This window comes from Argentina anserina, chromosome 4 (genome assembly GCF_933775445.1).
Source record: "Argentina anserina chromosome 4, drPotAnse1.1, whole genome shotgun sequence".
NCBI lineage: Eukaryota > Viridiplantae > Streptophyta > Magnoliopsida > Rosales > Rosaceae > Argentina > Argentina anserina.
This window is the reverse complement of record NC_065875.1, coordinates 24,271,118-24,291,107: the sequence shown is the minus strand read 5'-3', so window position 1 is coordinate 24,291,107 and position 19,990 is coordinate 24,271,118. Positions and strand designations below refer to the sequence as shown.

The 19,990-nt window shown below is 38.4% G+C and overlaps 4 protein-coding genes across 6 annotated transcripts; 2 read left to right on the top strand and 2 right to left on the bottom strand.

The window, feature by feature from the left end:
- Window positions 1-430: 430 nt before the first annotated feature.
- Window positions 431-2,888, top strand: LOC126792019 (pentatricopeptide repeat-containing protein At2g03380, mitochondrial). Its single transcript, XM_050518525.1, has one exon. It carries the CDS (start codon window positions 478-480, stop codon window positions 2,608-2,610), a length of 2,133 nt encoding a protein of 710 aa, XP_050374482.1. The 5' UTR covers window positions 431-477; the 3' UTR covers window positions 2,611-2,888.
- Window positions 2,889-3,828: 940 nt separating this feature from the next.
- LOC126792450 (uncharacterized) lies at window positions 3,829-7,375 on the top strand. Its single transcript, XM_050518865.1, is given in 10 exon segments — window positions 3,829-3,920; window positions 4,108-4,288; window positions 4,450-4,780; window positions 4,938-5,003; window positions 5,053-5,111; window positions 6,420-6,614; window positions 6,736-6,780; window positions 6,783-6,874; window positions 7,053-7,092; window positions 7,094-7,375. Coding segments are annotated over 10 exon segments (1,359 nt in total). The 3' UTR covers window positions 7,352-7,375.
- Window positions 7,376-8,061: 686 nt separating this feature from the next.
- Window positions 8,062-11,149, bottom strand: LOC126792022 (clp protease adapter protein ClpF, chloroplastic). Its single transcript, XM_050518530.1, has 9 exons — window positions 10,983-11,149; window positions 10,316-10,713; window positions 10,108-10,167; window positions 9,647-9,741; window positions 9,335-9,507; window positions 8,979-9,091; window positions 8,725-8,770; window positions 8,562-8,602; window positions 8,062-8,393 (listed from the first exon to the last, which is right to left on the bottom strand). Exons 2-9 carry the CDS (start codon window positions 10,640-10,642, stop codon window positions 8,247-8,249), a joined length of 1,002 nt encoding a protein of 333 aa, XP_050374487.1. The 5' UTR covers window positions 10,643-10,713; window positions 10,983-11,149; the 3' UTR covers window positions 8,062-8,246.
- A 656-nt stretch (window positions 11,150-11,805) lies between these two features.
- LOC126792020 (uncharacterized) lies at window positions 11,806-16,842 on the bottom strand. 3 transcript variants are annotated; one of them, XM_050518528.1, is made up of 16 exons: window positions 16,661-16,842; window positions 16,458-16,536; window positions 15,869-16,328; window positions 15,357-15,434; window positions 15,037-15,092; window positions 14,470-14,589; window positions 14,290-14,360; window positions 13,985-14,078; window positions 13,682-13,885; window positions 13,231-13,482; window positions 12,965-13,073; window positions 12,788-12,855; window positions 12,590-12,659; window positions 12,434-12,508; window positions 12,245-12,327; window positions 11,806-12,153 (listed from the first exon to the last, which is right to left on the bottom strand). In XM_050518528.1, exons 3-16 carry the CDS (start codon window positions 16,190-16,192, stop codon window positions 12,078-12,080), a joined length of 1,680 nt encoding a protein of 559 aa, XP_050374485.1. In that variant the 5' UTR covers window positions 16,193-16,328; window positions 16,458-16,536; window positions 16,661-16,842; the 3' UTR covers window positions 11,806-12,077. The 3 variants fall into 3 exon arrangements, with proteins under 3 accessions (XP_050374485.1, XP_050374483.1, XP_050374484.1); XM_050518526.1 differs by having other exon boundaries at window positions 12,245-12,336; window positions 16,661-16,841; XM_050518527.1 differs by lacking the exon at window positions 16,458-16,536 and having other exon boundaries at window positions 12,245-12,336; window positions 16,661-16,841.
- Between the last annotated feature and the right edge of the window lie 3,148 nt (window positions 16,843-19,990).

The window sequence follows — 19,990 nt, the reverse complement described above, 5'->3', positions numbered from 1 at the left end:
TTCTAGTGGGTGTGTTATTTTTCATAACTATTCACTAAGTATTAAATCGAATTGACATTCTACTAAAAAAATAGTTCTATGACTTGAAATCTCAATGAAATGAATAACTACTCATATATGTATAAAAATCCACTCGGCTAGTGACAAAAATCTACTCACATTGGTACATAAAACTACTCGGCTCATTACCAAAAAACTCAAACACAGTTTCATTAGTGAACTGTGGTCTCGTTGGTTAGCTAGTTTAACTAAACTCGTTGAGGTTTCGAGTTGAAATTTGACATATATGTAAGGGTAAAGATTTTTTTTTATTTTCAATTTTGATCAAAATAAGGGAAGAGAAATTAAGGGTGAGCTTACCAAACCCAATTATGGGCCCATTTCCCAAAACAACCCAAAACAACCCGCCAAAAGTTAACGGCTTTTCAAATCCTCCGATGCAATTCAAACCCTGAAACCGGAAAACTAACGCCGGCGATGAGACTCATCTCTAACCTTCACAACCAAATACCCAGAAACCCTTTACTTCAATCACTAACCCTAACTCATTTTATATACAAGCCACCACCTCCAGACCCACCTGAGCTGTCTAAAGCCAAAGCCTCAACCCACTCAATCTTCTCAAACCCATGCTTTAATCTTCTCCTCACCTGTAGAAACATCGATTCACTTAGGAAAGTTCATAGCTTGCTTGTAGTCCACGGCTTATCCAACGATCGTCTCTGTCGTACCAAATTGATTAGCCTCTACGGCTCGTTTGGGCTTCTGAAATGTGCCCGGTTAGTGTTTGATGAAATGCCAAGCCCAGATTTTTATTCGGCGAAAGCGATGCTGAGGTGGTACTTGATGCACAATGAGTATGATGAGGTTGTGGGTTTGTTTAGGCGTGTGAGAATGTGGGTTAGGGAGCGTGACAATGTTGTGTATTCGATTGTGTTGAAGGCGTGTAGTGAGGTGAGGGATGTAAATGAGGGGAGGAAGGTGCATTGTGAGATTGTTAAGGCCACGAGCCCCGATGGGTTTGTGTTGAACGGGTTGATGGATTTGTATGCGAAATGTGGGTGGATTGAGTGGGCTCGTGGGGTGTTTGATGGGATTGTGGAGAGATGTGTGGTTTGTTGGACTACGATGATTGTTGGGTATGTGCAGAATGAGTGTCCGGAAGATGGATTGGTTTTGTTTAATAGCATGAGGGAGGAATTGGTTGAAGGGAATCAGTTTACGCTAGGTAGTGTACTTACCGCTTGCACAAAGTTAAGGGCTTTACACCAGGGGAAGTGGATCCATGGACACTTGATCAAGAATGGTATTGGCGTCAATAATGTGTTGGGGACGTCTCTTTTGGACATGTATGTCAAGTGTAGGGTTATAAGAGATGCTCGTTCCATATTTGAGGAGCATTCCATGACTGATATTGTTTCGTGGACTGCAATGATTGTTGGGTACACGCAAAGTGGGTGCCCATTGGAGGCATTGAAGTTGTTCATGGATAAGATATGGGTTGGTCTGTTGCCGAATTCTATAACCATTACAAGTGTGATTTCATCTTGTGCACAGTCGGTTAATTTGAATATGGGAAGGTCAGTCCATGGTCTTGGGATTAGACTTGGGTTGGAAGAGTCTGCTGTGAGAAATGCTCTCGTTGATATGTATGCAAAATGCCATATGATTAGTGATGCTCAATATATCTTTGATACAACATTGGATAGGAATGTGATTACTTGGAGTTCAATTATTTGTGGGTATTCCCAAAACGGCTTTGCATATGAGGCTCTCCAACTGTTTCATCAAATGACATCAGAGTCATTCTCCCCTGATGCATTCACATTGGTAAGTGTCCTATCAGCTTGTGCTTACCTCAGTTTTCTTCAGGTTGGTGCATCACTTCATGCTTACTCGATAAAAATTGGCATATTAGCTTCAAACCTCTATGCTGGCACTGCACTTCTAAATTTCTATGCCAAGTGTGGTGATGCTGAATCTGCTCGTGCAGTTTTTGATGGAATGAGAGAGAGAAACACTATAACATGGACTGCGATGATTGGTGGATATGGAATCCAGGGTGATAGTAGAGGCTCCGCAGAACTTTTCAGTGATTTGTTAAAGAATCGCGTCGAGCCAAACGAAGTAATTTTCACAACCTTATTATCAGCTTGTAGCCATACAGGAATGGTTGCAGAAGGTCTGAGGTATTTCGATTCTCTATGCCAGGATTATAACTTTGTGCCTTCTATGAAGCACTATGCATGTATGGTTGATCTCCTGGCTCGTGCTGGAAAACTTGAAGAAACCTTAGACTTTATTGAGAAAATGCCGTTTCGACCAGATGTTAGTTTGTTTGGAGCTTTTCTCCACGGATGTGGACTCTATTCAAGGTTTGATCTTGGCGAACTGGCAATAAAAAGAATGCTGGAGTTGCATCCTGATGAAGCTTCCTACTATGTGTTAATGCGTAACCTGTATGCTTCAGATGGTAGATGGAGCCAGGTTAATCAGGTGCTAGAGTCAATGAAACATAGGGGTTTGAGCAAGTCCCAGGCATATAGCCAAGTGCAAATGGATTTCAGAAATGGCAGCCCACCTGATACAGTGGCATGTGCTGCTTGCTAACATGGATCAGTAAGACTGTCAATACAGACTATACATGATCAGGGCTGCACAAATGCCATTAGATCTAGAGTCACCATGATTGCCATTTTAGGACGGTAATAAGATAACCATTTCATGCATAGGAACCTGCGTCCATGATCAAAATGAGCGGACTATATTTTGAAGTTTGAAGGCTTGAGAGCAATTTGTCTGCAAGCTTGCGCATTATTCTAGATGCAACTTTCACAATTATGTCCTTGTAGCTTACGCGATGAAGAATGATATCATGCTCATAAGGACATCGGCATTAACTTGACAGAAGTGAACTATAATCGTGCAAGCAGGTCGACAGAATAAGATTGGCCTTGAGTATGGTCCATTTCCAGACATCAACTCGGCAACTTCTTGTTGTGACAGGTGAGAATAAAGCGGAGGCTGCAGACAATCATTGCGTAAACTTACCGACTTCTTATCAGTGCCTGCAAGAATTGTCTAGCTACTAAAGGGAATATGGTCACACCACAAGGATGAACAATCATCCACCAAACTTGATGAATCTCAATTTTCTGAGTAGGAATGTAGGATGCGTAGGCGCATGTTGCCTTTGGCAGAGGGATTCACCTCATACGGCAGCTGTGGTTATAACAGTCAGTGTACAAATTGAGAATTAGAGTGGCACGTACTTCATATTAGAGAATTAGATTTTCACTCAAGGGAGATTTTGTTTACCAATTATGAATAAAGCACTAGCTCACTAGTTGGTCTCATGATATGTTGTGTTCTTTTGAAGGATTATTTGCTTTTATTTCGTTTATGATTGAGTGACTCTTTTCTGAAGCACTTGTTAGTCTATTCTTGGTTTATGTTTGCTCATTAGCTGGTCTCATGTTGTGTTTAAAAATTTACCATAAAATATGGACGAGGTTGAGGACCAACTGGTAATGCAGAAATGTTTTTCCTTTTCCCTGGTTAGTTGCTACTTGTTTGTTTTTATATGTTTTAAAAGATTGACTAATTGCCTCCTTATTGATGGCTATACTTTTCTTACAAAAGGTGTCTGTAATAACAATAGGAACATGCATCAACGAAATGCTTTCTCTTCGTGAGTTTAAGCAATTCAGTGAACAATGAAACATTATTTATGTGGCACTGATGTGAATAATGGGGTTGAAGATTTGGAACAAGTTTCTGATGACAGATTTCTGATTTTTGTTTTTCTGACTCAGAGAATGTGAAGATATGGAAATTGAAGACAAGGAAGCGAAAGCCGGAGTTTTCCCATCTGGCCGGTATCCGTTTAGTGTGTTGAGCTCTACAATGGGCTACAGGATGTTGGTTTGGCATAAACCGACTTACATATGGATACAAAAGCAGGTCATTAGTTTGTTAATTCTTTGTGCTGTTCTCTTGGAATAAGACATTTTGTCAATTAAGGATCTTTGTTTTAAGCAGTTTATGGTTCAGACATGTTTTGGTAATGTTATTTTTCGCACTTATGATCCTTCTTTTCTTACACAGAAGAGCTGGCTTCTTTGTTCTTATATACTTTTTAGGACTATCCGAATACCACAATGCTACACAACTCAGTATAAAATCAACTGCGGCCAAAGAAGTTGTGACGAGGGAGGAGGATGTGAGGGTGGAGACGGAACTGAGAGAACAAGTTGTGCTTCGTGAGGACGTGCCACTCGCCGGAGCTGTCTACTTTTGAATCGACGGCTGCGATTGACACCAGACACGCTAGGAGGAGCACCGGTTCTCTCGTCGCCATCGCACTCTCTTCACTCTCTTCAGTCTTGGCTTAACCTTGGGCTTGGCTGGTCGATGGGTTTAATAAATGGACCGATTTTATATACATAGGGGTGTAACTGTCTTTGCAGCAACATCCTCGAACGTATTCAGTCGTTTTCGGCGCGCATTCGACCTTTTCCGGCGCGTTTCCGAACGTATAATCAGGTGCAAAGATATGAGACGCGGAAGACCCATCGGATGAGTTCTGGATATAGTCGGAAAAGCGTAGAGACTGTCGGATGTATTAGTGAAAAGACAATTTTGCCCCTCGAACACAAACAGAGGTTTAACAGTCTTAACACAGACGCCCCCCGCGCCCTCCTATCCTCTCTCCTCTCAATCTCTAAAGCAATCACCACCGCTTGCTCTCTCCCCGAGACCCTCGCCTCCGTCGACGATGGTTCCTCCGGTTTTGACTTGTCTGAAAAATTTGACTAGAAACTCAAACAAAAGCTCCAAGGTGCTTCTTAAAGGGATGAGCTGGCTGGAGGTTAATTCGTTTTTAGTAGGTTAATTATGATTATGTGACTCATGATAATTGTAATGCTTTGGACAAGCTATGATGCTGTGGAAGCGTCTCTACGGGAATGATTTGTGGGCGCATCACAGTGATCAGCTGGAAGGTTTGACACGTATCAAAGACTTATGGCTACTAATATGCTCGTGCTGTAGGTTTAAATGAGGATTTTAGCAAGATGTTGAGTGCGAATGCTGAGTTTAAGGCATTCATTGTCTTTGAAGGATATTATTTCCGCGGCCGATGGAACTAGGAAGGTACATCAAATTGTTTGCCCTCCCTGCTATGCTATATAGTGTAGAGGTTAACTAGTGTTATGGTGTGTATATGGGAACTTTAGTTGTGTTTATTTGAGAACCTTATCGTTTATTGTGTTCTGGTATCTGGATTCTGGACCCATATTGCTATTACTGAACCTTTATAACCTATAATATAGGTCACCAAAACATAAATTTTGGGCAAAAATGTCGATTTACACCCTAAATTTAGCTGAAATTATCAATTTGCACCCGAATTTGTATTTGAGTCAATTTACCTCCTAAACTTGGTAAAAATTGTCGATTTGCACCCCATCCGTTAAATTTAACTGTTTCTATCCAATTTTGCGTCACATGTCATGCACATGAGGGGTAATGTTGTCATTTTCTATATATATTTTTCTTAAAAACAAATAAAAATATTCTTTAAAATGAGGATTATTTTGTTAATCAAATTATTTATTTACATCTTTTTTTCTACATACTTGACCCTACTTTGAATTATATATTCAACATATCCACCCATTCAAATATAGTGTGTTGTGTATAAATATATTTTTATATATACACATTGTTGAAGGAGGAACAAAACGAGAATAATAACGACGTAATAGAACAGAACGTAACCGTTTATTGATTGATAATGAGGTCAATATATAGGCATTACATAACCACAATCCCGTAGGATTCGGAGTCATAATCTTACAGAGATGCGAATATATCTCTAACAGGAAACCTAATAAGACTAAGACACATACAATGGTAGAATAATAATTCTCTCGGAACACACATTTATTTTTAATTTTCAATGTATTTATTTATTTATATTTTTCTAATATCTTTTAACATACCATATCACATAAAATAATAAATATATAAATCAATAACATGTTTCGAAAAAACAAACATTGTAGCAAGTGTTTCTCTTAAGTAATTTTATTAATTTATTTCATTATTAAATATGAATAAATATATAATGACAATACTGCCCCTTAAATGTATGACATGCGACTTAAAATTAGATTGAAAACATTAAATTTAACGGATAGGGTGCAAATCAGCAATTTTTACCAAGTTTAGGAGGTAAATTGACTCAAATGCAAGTTCGGGGTGTAAATCGGTAATTTTTACCAAGTTTAGGAGGTAAATTGACTCAAATACAAGTTCGGGGTGCAAATTGACAATTTCAGCCAAATTTAGAGTGCAAATCGGCATTTTTGCCTAACTTTTGACAATTTCTAATTGGAATAACTTTGTATTTCCAGGGAATGGGAGAGCCGCTTCACAACATTGACAATGTTATTAAAGCTGTAGACATTATGGTGGATGATCAAGGCCTTCATTTCAGTCCTCGCAAGAAGATAACTGTTTCAACAAGTGGGCTTGTCCCCCAGCTGAGGCGTTATCTCAGAGAATCTAATTGTGCTTTAGCTGTTGGTTTGAATGCAACTACAGATGAGGTATTTCAATTCATTATCTGAACTATCAAACTACATACTTGTGTGATAACTTGGTACAAAACATGTGTGCATACTCACACTTCCACACAGTTGTATTACCTTATAGTGATGAACATTGCAGGTCAGAAAATGGATCATGCCAATAAACCGGAAGTACAATATAGGGCTGTGCTTCTTCAGACTCTTAGAGAGGAACTTCGCTTCAAGAATAACTACAGAGTTCTTTTTGAATATGTAATGCTGGCAGGAGTAAATGATAGGTAAAAATAACTTTTGTAGTTGCATGTTGGTTAGTTTGATTATGTCAATATGAAGTTTCTTTAGCAGTATGTCATGAAATGCTGCCCCATGGTATACATTTACAACACAGTTTACCTTCAATTAGGGATTCCTTGTTTTATTTGTTTGATGTGTGATTGTATGCCTTGCATGCTGCAGCATTGAGGATGCAAGAAGGCTTGCTGATCTGGTTCAGGGAGGGCAATCCATGCAAGATCAACCTCATCACATTTAATCCTCATAGCGGATCCCATTTCAGACCAACCAGTGATGAGAAAATGGTGGAGTTCAGAAATTATTTGGCCGGGGCAGGCCGTGTGGTTTTCATGCGGCCGAGTAGAGGCGATGATCAGATGGCGGCCTGTGGTCAGCTTGGCAAACCTGGCGAAATCCAGGCTCCCATCCTCTGTGTCCCAAAAGTTCAAAACAGCGACCCAGGTGGTAGTGTGATTATCTGAACATCATTCTCCTGAAGCCTACTGCCGCCTGCAAGATAAAGGAATTCTAAGCCCCTGTGATATTCCGACTGCTATGCCTTGGCATTTTCTGTGTTGTCCGTCTCATGGAACCTAACTGGGCTGCATGTCCTTTATGTCCTGGTAGCTTACGAGATGAAGAATGATATCATGCTCATAAGGACATCGGCGTTAACTTGACAGAAGTGAATTATAATCGTGCAAGTAGGTTGACGGAACGAGATTGGCCTCGAGTATGGTCCATTTCCAGACATCAACTCGGCATCCAACTTCTTGTTGTGACAGGTGAGAACGAAGCGGAGGCTGCAGACAATCATTGCGTAAACTTACCGACTTCTTATCAGTGCCCGCAAGAATTGTCTAGCTACTGAAAGGGAATATGGTCACACCACAAGGATGAACAATCATCCACCAAACTTGATGAATCTCAATTTTCTGAGTAGGAATGTAGGATGCATAGCGCATGATGCCTTTGGCAGAGGGATTTGCCTCAAACGGCAGCTGTGGTCCTAGCAGTCGTGTACAAATTGTCCTAATTACTATCTTATCATTGGCCCTCAGAATATTTTCAAGTCTTAAAAGATTAGCTCTGAAAATTGTTCCTTGAGCCTCTCACTAGTCACTACAAAGGCAAGACCAAATAGTGGAGTGCACGCGGACAACCAATTTAGAAGCAACTAAATCCAAATACATACTCAATTTCTTGTCTTCATTCAGTAGGGTATAAACAAAATAACAAACATATAGGCTTCTAACCTGTTAAATTGTTTATCCACTTTCTGATTAGTACAAGGGGGAAAACAATGAAGTATATATTCGAATGATCTATGCTATTCAGTATGTTGTACAAGGTCTGTTGCTAAATGCTGGCATTTGTCTAAGCCTCGCCTCCTGGCTCCTCATCGAGCGGTATTTCATGTCGTGGTCTGTTGTACTTCTCGCGTAGTTGCTTGATAGGAATGAAATCACCAGCTGCATCCATCCCATAGAATAAGAAGGAAATGTAGGGATGATCAAATCGATCCTGCACAAGATTAAATGCAGAAAATCTTAACCTCGGGGGGGGGGGGGGGGGGGGGGGGGGGGCGATCTGATCTTCTTCAAGGGAGATAGTGAATTGAACATTAAGAGCAAAAAGAAAATAATACAATTACAGAAAAAGATGGCAAAATTAGGGGAGACGTCTACTCACCAAATCTGGTTGGTCAGGGGCCAATAGATTATCCTCAGCAACTGCAGCACAAGAAACCAAAAGACAAAACGAATATAAGCCAGGCACTAATGCGGTAAAAAACACTTCACAGGAACATAAACTCCAGTTTGAGGATCAAACGGGTGAAGCAGATGCAGATTACCATAAGCCACCAGAAGGTTGGGGTCTGCATGCACATCAACCAAAACCTGGCAAAGATATAAGAAGAGATGATTCGAATACTATTTCAAGCAATGTTTTCTTAATCACCCAATTGATGACATTATTTGAACACTTAGCCAATTACTGTTAAGTGATAATAGTCATAATAGTCACGCCTGGTTTTATAAGTTGTTATAAAGAAATCAAAAGCATATGTCAAGGTCCAAAATCATGATGGCACATCCAAGTTCAAACCTGATAAAATGGCTGGTTCGCACCCCGAGACAACTTTTCAACTTGAGCAGTTTCCATCCATGAACTCGATTCACAGCACACAGGATCCATTCCACAAACTACAGCCCGATAACCTGAACAGATAAGATAACATATCATCTTAGGGGGAAACCGAATCTTAATTACCCCTCTTTCCCAGCTGCAACGTTTGATTTATATAATCAATTGCTTCATACTCCCTAATTATGAACTTCAACTACCTAGATATGCCCAAGTATGAATTATCCATTTATGCACTACTTGACATCACCATCTTGGAATATGAATCAAACAAATGAAAGATAACTCTGCCAGCAGAAGGCACAGATAGAACTTACCAAATTTTTTATGCCTCACTCTCTGTCCCAAACGAAATGCATAGTTTGCATTTTCATGTGCCAAAGCTTTGGCTGATATAGCCAATGATTCTGCTTCCAATTTTGAGATTTCATCCCGCAGCCTGGCTGCCACTGCATAGTTTTCACTCTCAATTGCACCTTGCAAGTCTGCACTGTAAGAAAGACAAATGTAGCTGTCTCATAACACTTTTAGATGACTCCATATGCCAATAGAATTGAGAAATTTTAGTTAAAGCATGATATAAATACACCTATCTCGCTGAAATTAAATCAAAAAATTACAATGCCTACCGTAAACGAATGATACTTATACCCTTATCTTGAGCTTCACTCTTTGAAGATGATCCCCTTTTCCCCTCTTGCTGCTTAGCAACTTCTGCTTCAACCTTCCAATAAGAACGGTTATTAGGCAAGCTGCTACATTACTTGATTCTCCATTTACCAGAAAGCTCAAATATATCTCGTTTTAATATATTTGTGCAGAAGTGCAGCTAAGTATAGTACATAATACATGCCAAACAGTCCTTTTCACATCCGCAAGGTAGTGCATCTAAAACCACTCCAGAGTTTGGCTGGTGTGACTCCTATTAAAGCTTGAAACCATAGCTCTCTCAATGATTTATGAGTTTGCTAAGGAGTGAAATTATGCATCCAAAAAAGAAGTCTATAGGGTCTTTAATTAAAAGATGAAGACGTTTAAAGCAAGCTACGAGCACCTTTTACTAATAATGATCAAAGATTAGCGGTCTAACCTCAGCCAGTTTGGTTCTCAGTTGCTGTGCAATGTCATACTCTTCCATATTCAATGCACACTGCCATTACAACCCCAAATAGCGTATCAAGATAGTGTAAGCAAAACTGAGACATACCACCTCAGACCACTGCATCCTAAACAACATTAATTGGACAAAAAGGAAAACCTCATATAAGATTAAAATCATTGAAGGAGTTGCATCAAACCTGTACTCGAGTAGCCAGGTCCAGCTGGAAGAAGAATATCAATATATCCTCATTAGCACTCTCACTGCGCTCTGTGATCGCATCCGACCCCCTATCACCCCCTTTAAACAGCCACCCAGCTTCCACCCTTACATTCCTTTGCCCCAACATATCAGACTTTCCTTTCACAAGTACGCTATGATCACACTGATGCCACACAAAACTCCTCTCACTACTTATCTGCTCTCTCCTCATTACTCCAAAATGCTTCCTCCATGAAGGCACTGATCCACAAACACAACCGCCACACGGCGTAGCCAGAGTGCCCAGTGACAAACCTTGCACCATTTTCAACAAAAAAAAAAACCCTTCTTTTTTCTCCGAACTCTTCTAAAGCAACATCAGCAAGTCCAATCACCCTACAAGGATACAGCAACTCCAATCACATTTCAGCTCAAGGCTCAAGCAGATAATGCTAAGACATTACAATTAACCAAGATTCAACTAAACAGTAAAAGCTTAATACCATACAACGCAAAATTGATCAAAATCCGATCTTTCAGTACTAGACTACTAGGTGTAGAAAAGTTCAAATCTTTATTAAAACCCAAGTTAATAGTATTGTAAAATATACCAGTAACAATCCTAAAAGCAGATAGCTGTTTTAAAAAGTGAAGAGTGAGCTCACCGGAGAGTGGCCGGGAGACGCAACGAGGCCGACGTTGGTCTTCAACTGGAAGATTATTAACTTCCTATAATTCCAAATATATGAAAAACTGTGTGGAACGCTTTCGAGGAGCTAGCCAAGCCCAACTGGGGTCGTATCGACTGCGTCGTGGAGTATGATATCAACTGTGTTTATCTGAGACTTTTTTTTTTCTTTGAAACGACGAAGATTCCTTCTTTGCCAAAGGCCCAAAGCACCTAGCATTTCGTTTTTACTTGGTTAAAAGGAAAAACTTGCGTACAAACTAGTATGTACGCGTGCGTCCAAACTCTCGTTTATTTGAACACTTTGCGAATATAAATACATGATTTTAACCGTTCAAAAGTTTAGTTTATTACTAAAGATCATTTCTGTAAAATATCAACATAAACAAAAATCGTCTTCATAGTCGATTGCATCAAACAAATTGACGGTTGATCATGAGACTACTAACTTTCACCATAACCGTTCATTTGTTTGATGCAATCGACTATGAAGACGATTTTTGTTTATGTTGATCTTTTACATAAATGATCTTTAGTAATAAACTAAACCTTTGAACGGTTAAAATCATGTATTTATATTCGCAAAGTGTGCAAATAAACAAGAGTTTAGACGCACGTGTACATACTAGTTTGTACGCAAGTTTTTTCCTGGTTAAAATTTGCTAGTTCTCTTTTACAGTGGTAAACTTTGCTGGTTCTTATAATTCAATTTTACTAACTAAGCTACTGTGTCTCATGTAATTCTATTCAAGATTTTGTTAATTTAGGTCAGTTTCAGCGATTTATAAACTCTCACAAAGCTCAAATTCACTTCCATTTTATTAATAACATGTAACAAGAAAGAATATTTCTAATTTCATGTTGAAACAGACGGATCATTTGGTCGTTACAATTAAGCGAAAATATATATAAAATAAAACAAAGAAAAGAATTACAGCTTTTGTACACAATGAACACAAAAAATTCAACTCTCATCTAATACCTATATGATACAGTAAAAGAGAATAGAATCAAGAAATCACAATCCATGGACTTCCTTCCTTCGTTGCCTACTGGAATTGTATTTGTGGTACTATGGACGATGATACACATACTTTGTTCTTGGATCCACGATTAGACCCTTCCCACCATTCACTTCCAAATCGTGCCTACATTATCATGGTCGTATAAATCATCAGAATCATAGTTAAGACTTCTAAAAGACCCTATTGTATAGATGAAAGAAAGAGAAAACTCAACTGGAAAACAAAGTCGGGGATGGTCAACTGCTCACGAGGTACATATCTGAAGAGCTGCAGTAACCTATCCACATATACCACTTTCTTCCAGACCTAGAAACAAGTGTTAAATACCATTTCACTTACAATGCATTTTTAAGTGGCACTGAAGTTTTAGTAACCGAGCATACACAAATGAAACTAGACATACCACATTGTCCACAAACAATTGCATAGCAAACAGAGCCGCCTTAAGCCCGAAAGTAGGGTGGAGGACATATATTGCCTATGTAAAGGAAACAAGGATCAGAGATGTGGATGGTAGATAAATATTGGCCCAAGTAGATGGAAAGTTAGCGGAACCTACATGCAGATTACGTTGGTGTTTACGACCAAGTATTTGTTGTAATCTTCTCATCCACCCCAAGTCTGGCTGACTGCATACATTTAGAAAAGTAAAACTGAATCATTTACTGAAAAGCTTACAATAAACATATAAGCTATTTCATAAACATATATGTTTTGCATTTTTCCGAAACTAAACTATGAGGATTGAGGAACTTACAGCTGTAGAGATGCTGCAGAGTGGAAGTACACGATAGTATATGGCTTCTGTATTATGGGCTCAAACTCCTGTAAATCAATAGAGAAGGGAAAAAATCATGCATCTATTAACTCTCTTTTTTTCAAACAATTGCTTAGCGACATCTGTAGATCAACATGAACTTTGATGCTTTGCTACCTTGACAACATAATGCACAAATCGTTCTAGATCAAGACATCGCAGCAGAAAATGTGCGCCCACAACTACCATTACAGGACGACCTTCGCTGTCAACTCCACCTCGGTAGCTGACATATAGAGAGGCAATTCAATATTAACTGCCCCGAAGACTCACATCCAAACTTCTTTTTCATAAATTAGTAAGTTGACAGAATGACAGGTGTAAAATTCTATAAATTAAAGACTCCACAATTGCCACTGAAGATCAGAGATATAAAAGCATACACAATTTTCATTTCTGAAATTTCTGAAAGATTGAGAGAGTTTGCTTTAGCAAGGTATCTTGAATGAAGCGAGTATTCTTCTGCAGCAGACAGTGGAGGTCCACCAAGCTCACCAAACCCAAGCATTTTGGCACAATTCCATCCACCTTGGGCTTGAGCAGTTTTTTCCCATTGTTCCCTACGTCTCTGGTCCGGATCTTTTATTAAAGACATAAAAGCCGGATCCAGAAATGAATCCAAATGTGATGAGTTCCTGTATAACAACAGTTCAAGGTCTAGCAAAATGAACCACTGAGATTCATAAAACAGAGAACCAAGTTCACAGAATCTATGAGCATTGATATAAAATGCATGGACTTCATCACTGGTAATTTGCAGTAAATGTTTGTTATATTACTCACGAAGTGCTTTACATTTTCATTTGTAATGTATGCTACTTTTAATTAACTTACCTCCGTACCAAGCCTGCATCACTAACAGGAAGATCAACCGGAGCTCTTGGTGGCCTTGCAATAGCTTTTTTGGGCAAAGGCTTTATCCTGATTTTTCGCTCATCTATAATCGTCTCACCATTTTCATCGCCTACATCTGCAGGAAGTTTTGACATGGCAACCTCCTCTTCAAGTCTATCGCGAGGAAAGTAAAGCGGAAGCAATCTACACTTATAAAAGAGAAGGAGAGAAAATGAGCTCTCAAATTCTGACAGTAAAATTATACATGACAAATAAGTTAAATTTCCTTGAAAGACGAATCACCTTTTGTAGATTTCTGTATCAGTTGATGTGGTAGTACAAAAGACAACAGCTGCGATTTTATCCTTCTGTTTCTCGAGAAACCGTCGCACAGTCCCTGAACGAAAGCAGACAATAGATGAGCTGGATAGAGAGAATAAAAGAAATGCAATCTTGAGAAATAGTTATTCGAGAACAACTAAAACATGGCTATACATGCATGAATAGATAATTTAGTAATTCAGCATAGTTGCTCAAACACCAGTGGCACTTCTTGTCAATATCACTATGAATAACTTAATGTAGATGAATATAAGAAACAAACTCACTGATAGCGACATGAGCAGCTGGCTCACGAGGATAGTTCTTAGCCTCCGTATATATACAGCCCATTGCAATGCTGCAAATATATTTGCCAAGCAGAGTGACTTTGTAAGGGGAAAACAGTTGATAAATCATAAGAAAGAGCTGAATAGATGTAAACTCTAAGGTAAGCTATAGCGGCTTACCTTTGCAACCCATTTTCAATGAGGAGTTCAAGACAAGAACGGTAGCAGTGGCTCAGAGCATTTTCTGCAGCAGTGTGGTACTTCACAGCATACTTGGGACCAACAGTATGGATAACCCTCCTAATTATAAAAGGAAAAAGCATATTTTATTACCCAAGAATCTTGTGTGCAACAACAATGCAAGAAAACAAACTGCATGTACAGAACAAAATGCTAATATGAAGCGTAAAGCTAAGAATACTCATATGCAACACCTACATTAGGCTAGCTCACTAGTAACCATGAGTCACGGGAACATACTCAAGTAATCCTGAAAAAAAAATCCTAACAGCCTACTTGGACGCCAATAGAAGTTCACAGAACCTCGAGTAATGAAGTTAATAAAAGATTATCCCTCTGTTAGCATTTCCTATAAACCAGTAATGACTTGTGAATCAAATGTTCAGACATGAAGAGTGCTTAGGTGCTAAATGAGATTTTTAAAATACTACTAAACAGATTTGAGCTTTGTTAAAATGCAACGTAAAGTCAACTTTCTTCTGTCATATACGTGTAAAATGCCAATACCTAGCTGGAAGGTCATATGCTTTAGTAACCTTTGCCATCCCTGTTCGGCATCCACCCTATCCAGGAAGAAAGGTTGAAATTAGTTGATTCTTAATATAAAACAATCACAATATAACGAGAAGGCTTTAGAGTAATGATACATAGTCTGTGTCATAAATATCACATGTTGTATCCTATTCAACATTTTCAATCTAAACAAGAATCTCTATTTACATTATATTCAAACATCAAGGATCTTGTGATCAACGTCTGAAGACTGAAGACAGCAGTGCAACCAGATGTAAACTACTATAGCTAAATTTGACTAAGAAGTAGCCTACCAATGCTGCACATTCTTCTGCAAGACCAGGTCCAGCCGCAGCATGCAAGCCAGGGCTGCAGTGTGCTTCATCCATGTTCTGCAAATGATCGAAGTGAAAGCATGTTAGGATAGTACCATTCATTAGCCACACACGTCCATTGGTTGCCCAAACCAGATGTGATTGATGAACTTAGGGCTCAAAGGTGACTGATCTGAAAACGAGAATCTTCTAACAGACTAACAACATGGATAAGGCCCATGGTCTAATCCTCCAGTAGGCTCAAGGAGAAAATTTAAGTAGCTTACTGACAAATCATTAACTTTAAGAAAGCACCCACAGTTCAGGAATATGTTTACGTAAAATCTTCAAATACTGTCAAAGACTCAAGACCAACTGAAAACCTCTTAGAGCCTTAAAGTAGGTTCTTAGTTAAACCAATACACAACCCCATACAAATACCCTGATGTTCTCATTTTCCCAGAGCATGGTTATATCAGGAACTTATCACTATAGAATTGTTGAGTACTCACCTCATTTGTAGAGTTCACTACAGCATCAACTTCAAGATTCCAAGGGTTCCCCCTCCACAAATATATCTTCGAATTAATCTCATGATCAACAGGAAACCTCGAAATAATCGCATTGAGACCACTATCAGCCCCTGACTGAGCAGTTAAAGGATCAGGGAAGTACGAATTCGAAAAGGTGGGATCTTCATTGTCATATTCCAAAGAGGACCGATGCTCCGAGTTGCTCCACCGCGGCACTTGATCCAAACTCACCACAGAATCCCCACTATCCGTAGGAGATCCACCTCGAGTTGCAGTTGTAGCTGTAGCCACAGTCCGGTACATATTCAAGACTCCAAGCTACAGCCACACACTTCCCAACCCAAAATGCACCCCACTATACACCACAACTCTCAATAACTCAAGCTTCAAAACTCACATCAATTCTACAATGCCGACCTGAACTAATCACAGAGCTCCCCTATAAACAACAAAACCAACCCATATCACAACCATATTAACCCAACTCATACACATATAAAGACCAAAACTTTATTCATAATCGAACCATAAAAAACCAAACTTTTCTATAACCAGCAAAAACCCTTACCGAATTCAATTCCAGAAACTAGGATTCACTAGAAATTCAGAAACACCAGAGCAACTCAATTTTGCTCAGCAATTCTCAGCTGCAGAAAACGACATGTATTTAATTCAAGTACTGCAAATCTAACCCTATACCCTGAATTGAAATCGATTGACTTAGGAATTGAAGAAAAGATAAGAACTTTTGTGGGTTTGAAGAGAAGGTACCTGAGATTTTTGAGTCTGGGAATAAGAGAGCAATCAATAATTTGATGGGTTTTTGATAGAAGATAGATACAGCTATATTTGCAGGGTGGATGAGCTAGCAGAAACACAAGAGGTCATTTGGTATTTCTGGTCACGAACAGAATCAACTGCTTGGACCTCAATACAATAATGTTTCACGTTTTTTTGGGTTTGGGTCGAAGTAGGAGAATGATTGCTGATTACTACTGGGGGCTTTTTGGTTTTCTTGTTATTGTTTTTGTCTTTGTTTGGACTTATAATATCAGAAGCACCCTTGCAACTTCCCTTAAATTCCGTGCAAGACCATTCTAATTTCTTTGTATTTTGGTTAATTAATATAATTGTCTCATTGAGATGAATAATTTCTGGAAATTGCGAACACTGTTGGTTGAAGAATTTGTTTCTTATTTTGTGAATCTCTTCTTTATAATAGTCAAACTTCATATTGTGTGTTTAATTTTCGTTATCAAGATAATTAAGTGAAAATAAGCTATTTTCTATCGATACCCTACTCACATAACATTTGTATTTTCACGTACAAACTCCAATTGTTAAACCCCACACCACTTTTCAACTCCCTACAAATGGTTTGTTGTAGCAAACATATGTGTCTTGCTGAGGAACAAGAGTGAATGACATTACAAAGTAAAATGCTGCAGAAAGTTAATAAAGTTGTTGATCTTTTACTCATGTTACAAATCAGGAAGTGAAGCATCATCAGTGAGTGACGGATCTATGATGAAAATTTCATTTAGGCTAATTATAAGTCACTAATAAGATTTTATTTTCAATGTTGTTTCTAAGATTTTTATTTTTATTTTTGATGTAATAATGATAAATTTAAACTCAAAGAGCACTATATATAGAAGGAAAGTAAGAAATAGAGTGACAGAAAATAGAAAAAATGAATTTGTTAAGAGAAAATAGAAAAAAAAAACAAAGATGAAAATGTGGAAAGAGGAAAGAGAAAAATGGAGGAAGCATATGGGGATAGTAGGGGTGGACACGGGTCCATTCGGTTCGGTTTTGGACAAAACCCATAACCCAACCCAAATTTTAAATTCGGTTCGGTTCGGTTCGGTTTTTCTATTTTAGAGACTGTGACCCACAACCCAACCCAACCCGTACGGTTCGGTTCGGTTCGGTTTTTTTTTTCGGTTTTACCCGTATGTAAAATACGTAATATTATATATTAATTTTAAAAGTACAAAATTTAACATAAAGATGAAAAACTAATAGTCTAATGATTATTTCATACCTAATTGATTTATGCCTCATCATTTAGCCCGTGGATCTGAAAAGCTCGTCGAGGCCCGCAAGCCCGATGGGTTTTTACCCGAAAACAACACTATTATGTCATAAGGGAAGACCCATTACCAATATGCGAACACTAAAAGTCGTTTGCATATATGAAATCACCTAATTTTTGTCACCGATTGTGTGCGGTCGCACCAAAAAATTCCATTTGGTAAAGCCCCGGTCAATGAAGATTTTATTGTCAAAACGCCTTTTTTCTTGACCATAAGTATGGACGATCAATCAATATTCAAATCAGACGAAATTTTTACGGGTTCCCTAAATATATATACTGATCACATCTCTGGTGTCGATCGACCATATTTCGAACTGGAGTTATCGATTGCTGAAGTGTCCACTAATGTATCATACCTTTATATTAGATTTATAATAAAACTATCGCATTATGAAGCGACTATATGAAGTAAACTTTTAGGGATCGATCGACACCATCTGATGTGATCAGTATATATATTTAGTGACCATGTAAAAATTTCATCCAATTCGGACCTAGTTTGACCGTCAGAATTTCCGGTAAACTGAAAACACCACTAATTTGTCCTAAAGGAGAATCCATTACAAAGATGCGAGCGCCAAAAACCGTTTGCATATCTGAAGTCACCTAATTTTTGTTACTTATCATGCGGGGTCGCAATGAGGTTTTATTATGTGAAAACGCCTCTTTTTTGGTTGACCGTAGGTACGAACGGTCAAACCATGTCCAAAATGGACGAAATTTTTACGGGGTCCCTAAATATATATACCAATCACATCTGCTGGTGTCGATCGACCATATTTCGAATTAGAGTTGACGATCACCTAAGTGTCAACTAATGTATCATAACCTTTATATTAGGTTTAAAATAAAACTATCGCATTATGAAGCGACTATATGAAGGAAACTTCTAGGGATCGATCGACATCAGCCGATATAATCGGTATATATATTTAGTGACCCTATAAAAATTTCATCCAATTCGGACCTCATTTAACCGTCGGAATTTTTGGTAAATCGAAAACACCACTATTATGCCATAAGGGAGGACCTATTACAAATATGCGAACACCGAAAGCCGTTTGCATATCTGAAATCACCTAATTTTTGTTATCTATCATGCGCGGTCGCACTAAAGAAATATATTTGGCAAAGCCCATAACAATAGGGTTTCAATATGTGAAAACGCCTATTTTTTAGTTAACCGTAGGTACGAACGGTCAAACCATGTCCAAAACGGACAAAATTTTTACGGGGTCCCTAAATATATATATCAATCACATTTGCTGGTGTCGATCGATCATATTTCGAATTAGAGTTGGCGATTTCCTAAGTGTCAACTAATGTATCATAACATTTATATTTGGTTTAAAATAAAACTATCGCATTATGAAGCGACTATATGAAGGAAACTTCTAGGGATCGATCGACACTAGCCGATGTAATCGGTATATATATTTAGTGACCCTATAAAAATTTCATCCAATTCGGACCTCATTTAACCGTCAGAATTTTTGGTAGATCGAAAAAACCACTATTATGCCATAACGGATGACCTATTACAAATATGCGAACGCCGAAAGCCGTTTGCATATCTGAAATCACTTAATTTTTGTTATCTGTCATGCGCGGTCGCACTAAAGAAATATATTTGGCAAAGCCCCGGTCAATAGGGTTTCAATATGTGAAAACGCCTATTTTTTAGTTAACCGTAGGTACGAACGGTCAAACCATGTCCAAAACGGACGAAATTTTTACGGGGTCCCTAAATATATATACCAATCACATCTGCTGGTGTCGATCGATCATATTTCGAATTAGAGTTGGCGATTTCCTAAGTGTCAACTAATGTATCATAACATTTATATTAGGTTTAAAATAAAACTATCGCATTATGAAGGAAGCAAGACGGCTAAATAATGCGCCTCTTATACATTAGGTCAATTAGGTTAGAAATTATGTGCGGCTGTGAGGCCGACCACACTATTTTTTTATTAAAAAAATAATATTAATGTAAAATT

Bases quoted from the DNA above. Each gene is read 5' to 3' on its own strand.
- LOC126792019 (XM_050518525.1), top strand. From the start codon at position 478: ATGAGACTCATCTCTAACCTTCACAACCAAATACCCAGAAACCCTTTA.
- LOC126792022 (XM_050518530.1), bottom strand. From the start codon at position 10,642: ATGGTGCAAGGTTTGTCACTGGGCACTCTGGCTACGCCGTGTGGCGGT. The intron at 10,168-10,315 runs GTTTGATGCAAC...TTGTAATGGCAG, and splicing joins ACCTGGCTACTCGAGTACAG to TGTGCATTGAATATGGAAGA. The intron at 8,603-8,724 runs GTAATCTGCATC...CTTGTGCTGCAG, and splicing joins CAACCTTCTGGTGGCTTATG to TTGCTGAGGATAATCTATTG.
- LOC126792020 (XM_050518526.1), bottom strand. From the start codon at position 16,192: ATGTACCGGACTGTGGCTACAGCTACAACTGCAACTCGAGGTGGATCT. The intron at 15,093-15,356 runs GTAGGCTACTTC...CTTCCTGGATAG, and splicing joins CAGAAGAATGTGCAGCATTG to GGTGGATGCCGAACAGGGAT. The intron at 13,074-13,230 runs GTATGCTTTTAT...TCTATATGTCAG, and splicing joins ATTTCAGAAATGAAAATTGT to CTACCGAGGTGGAGTTGACA.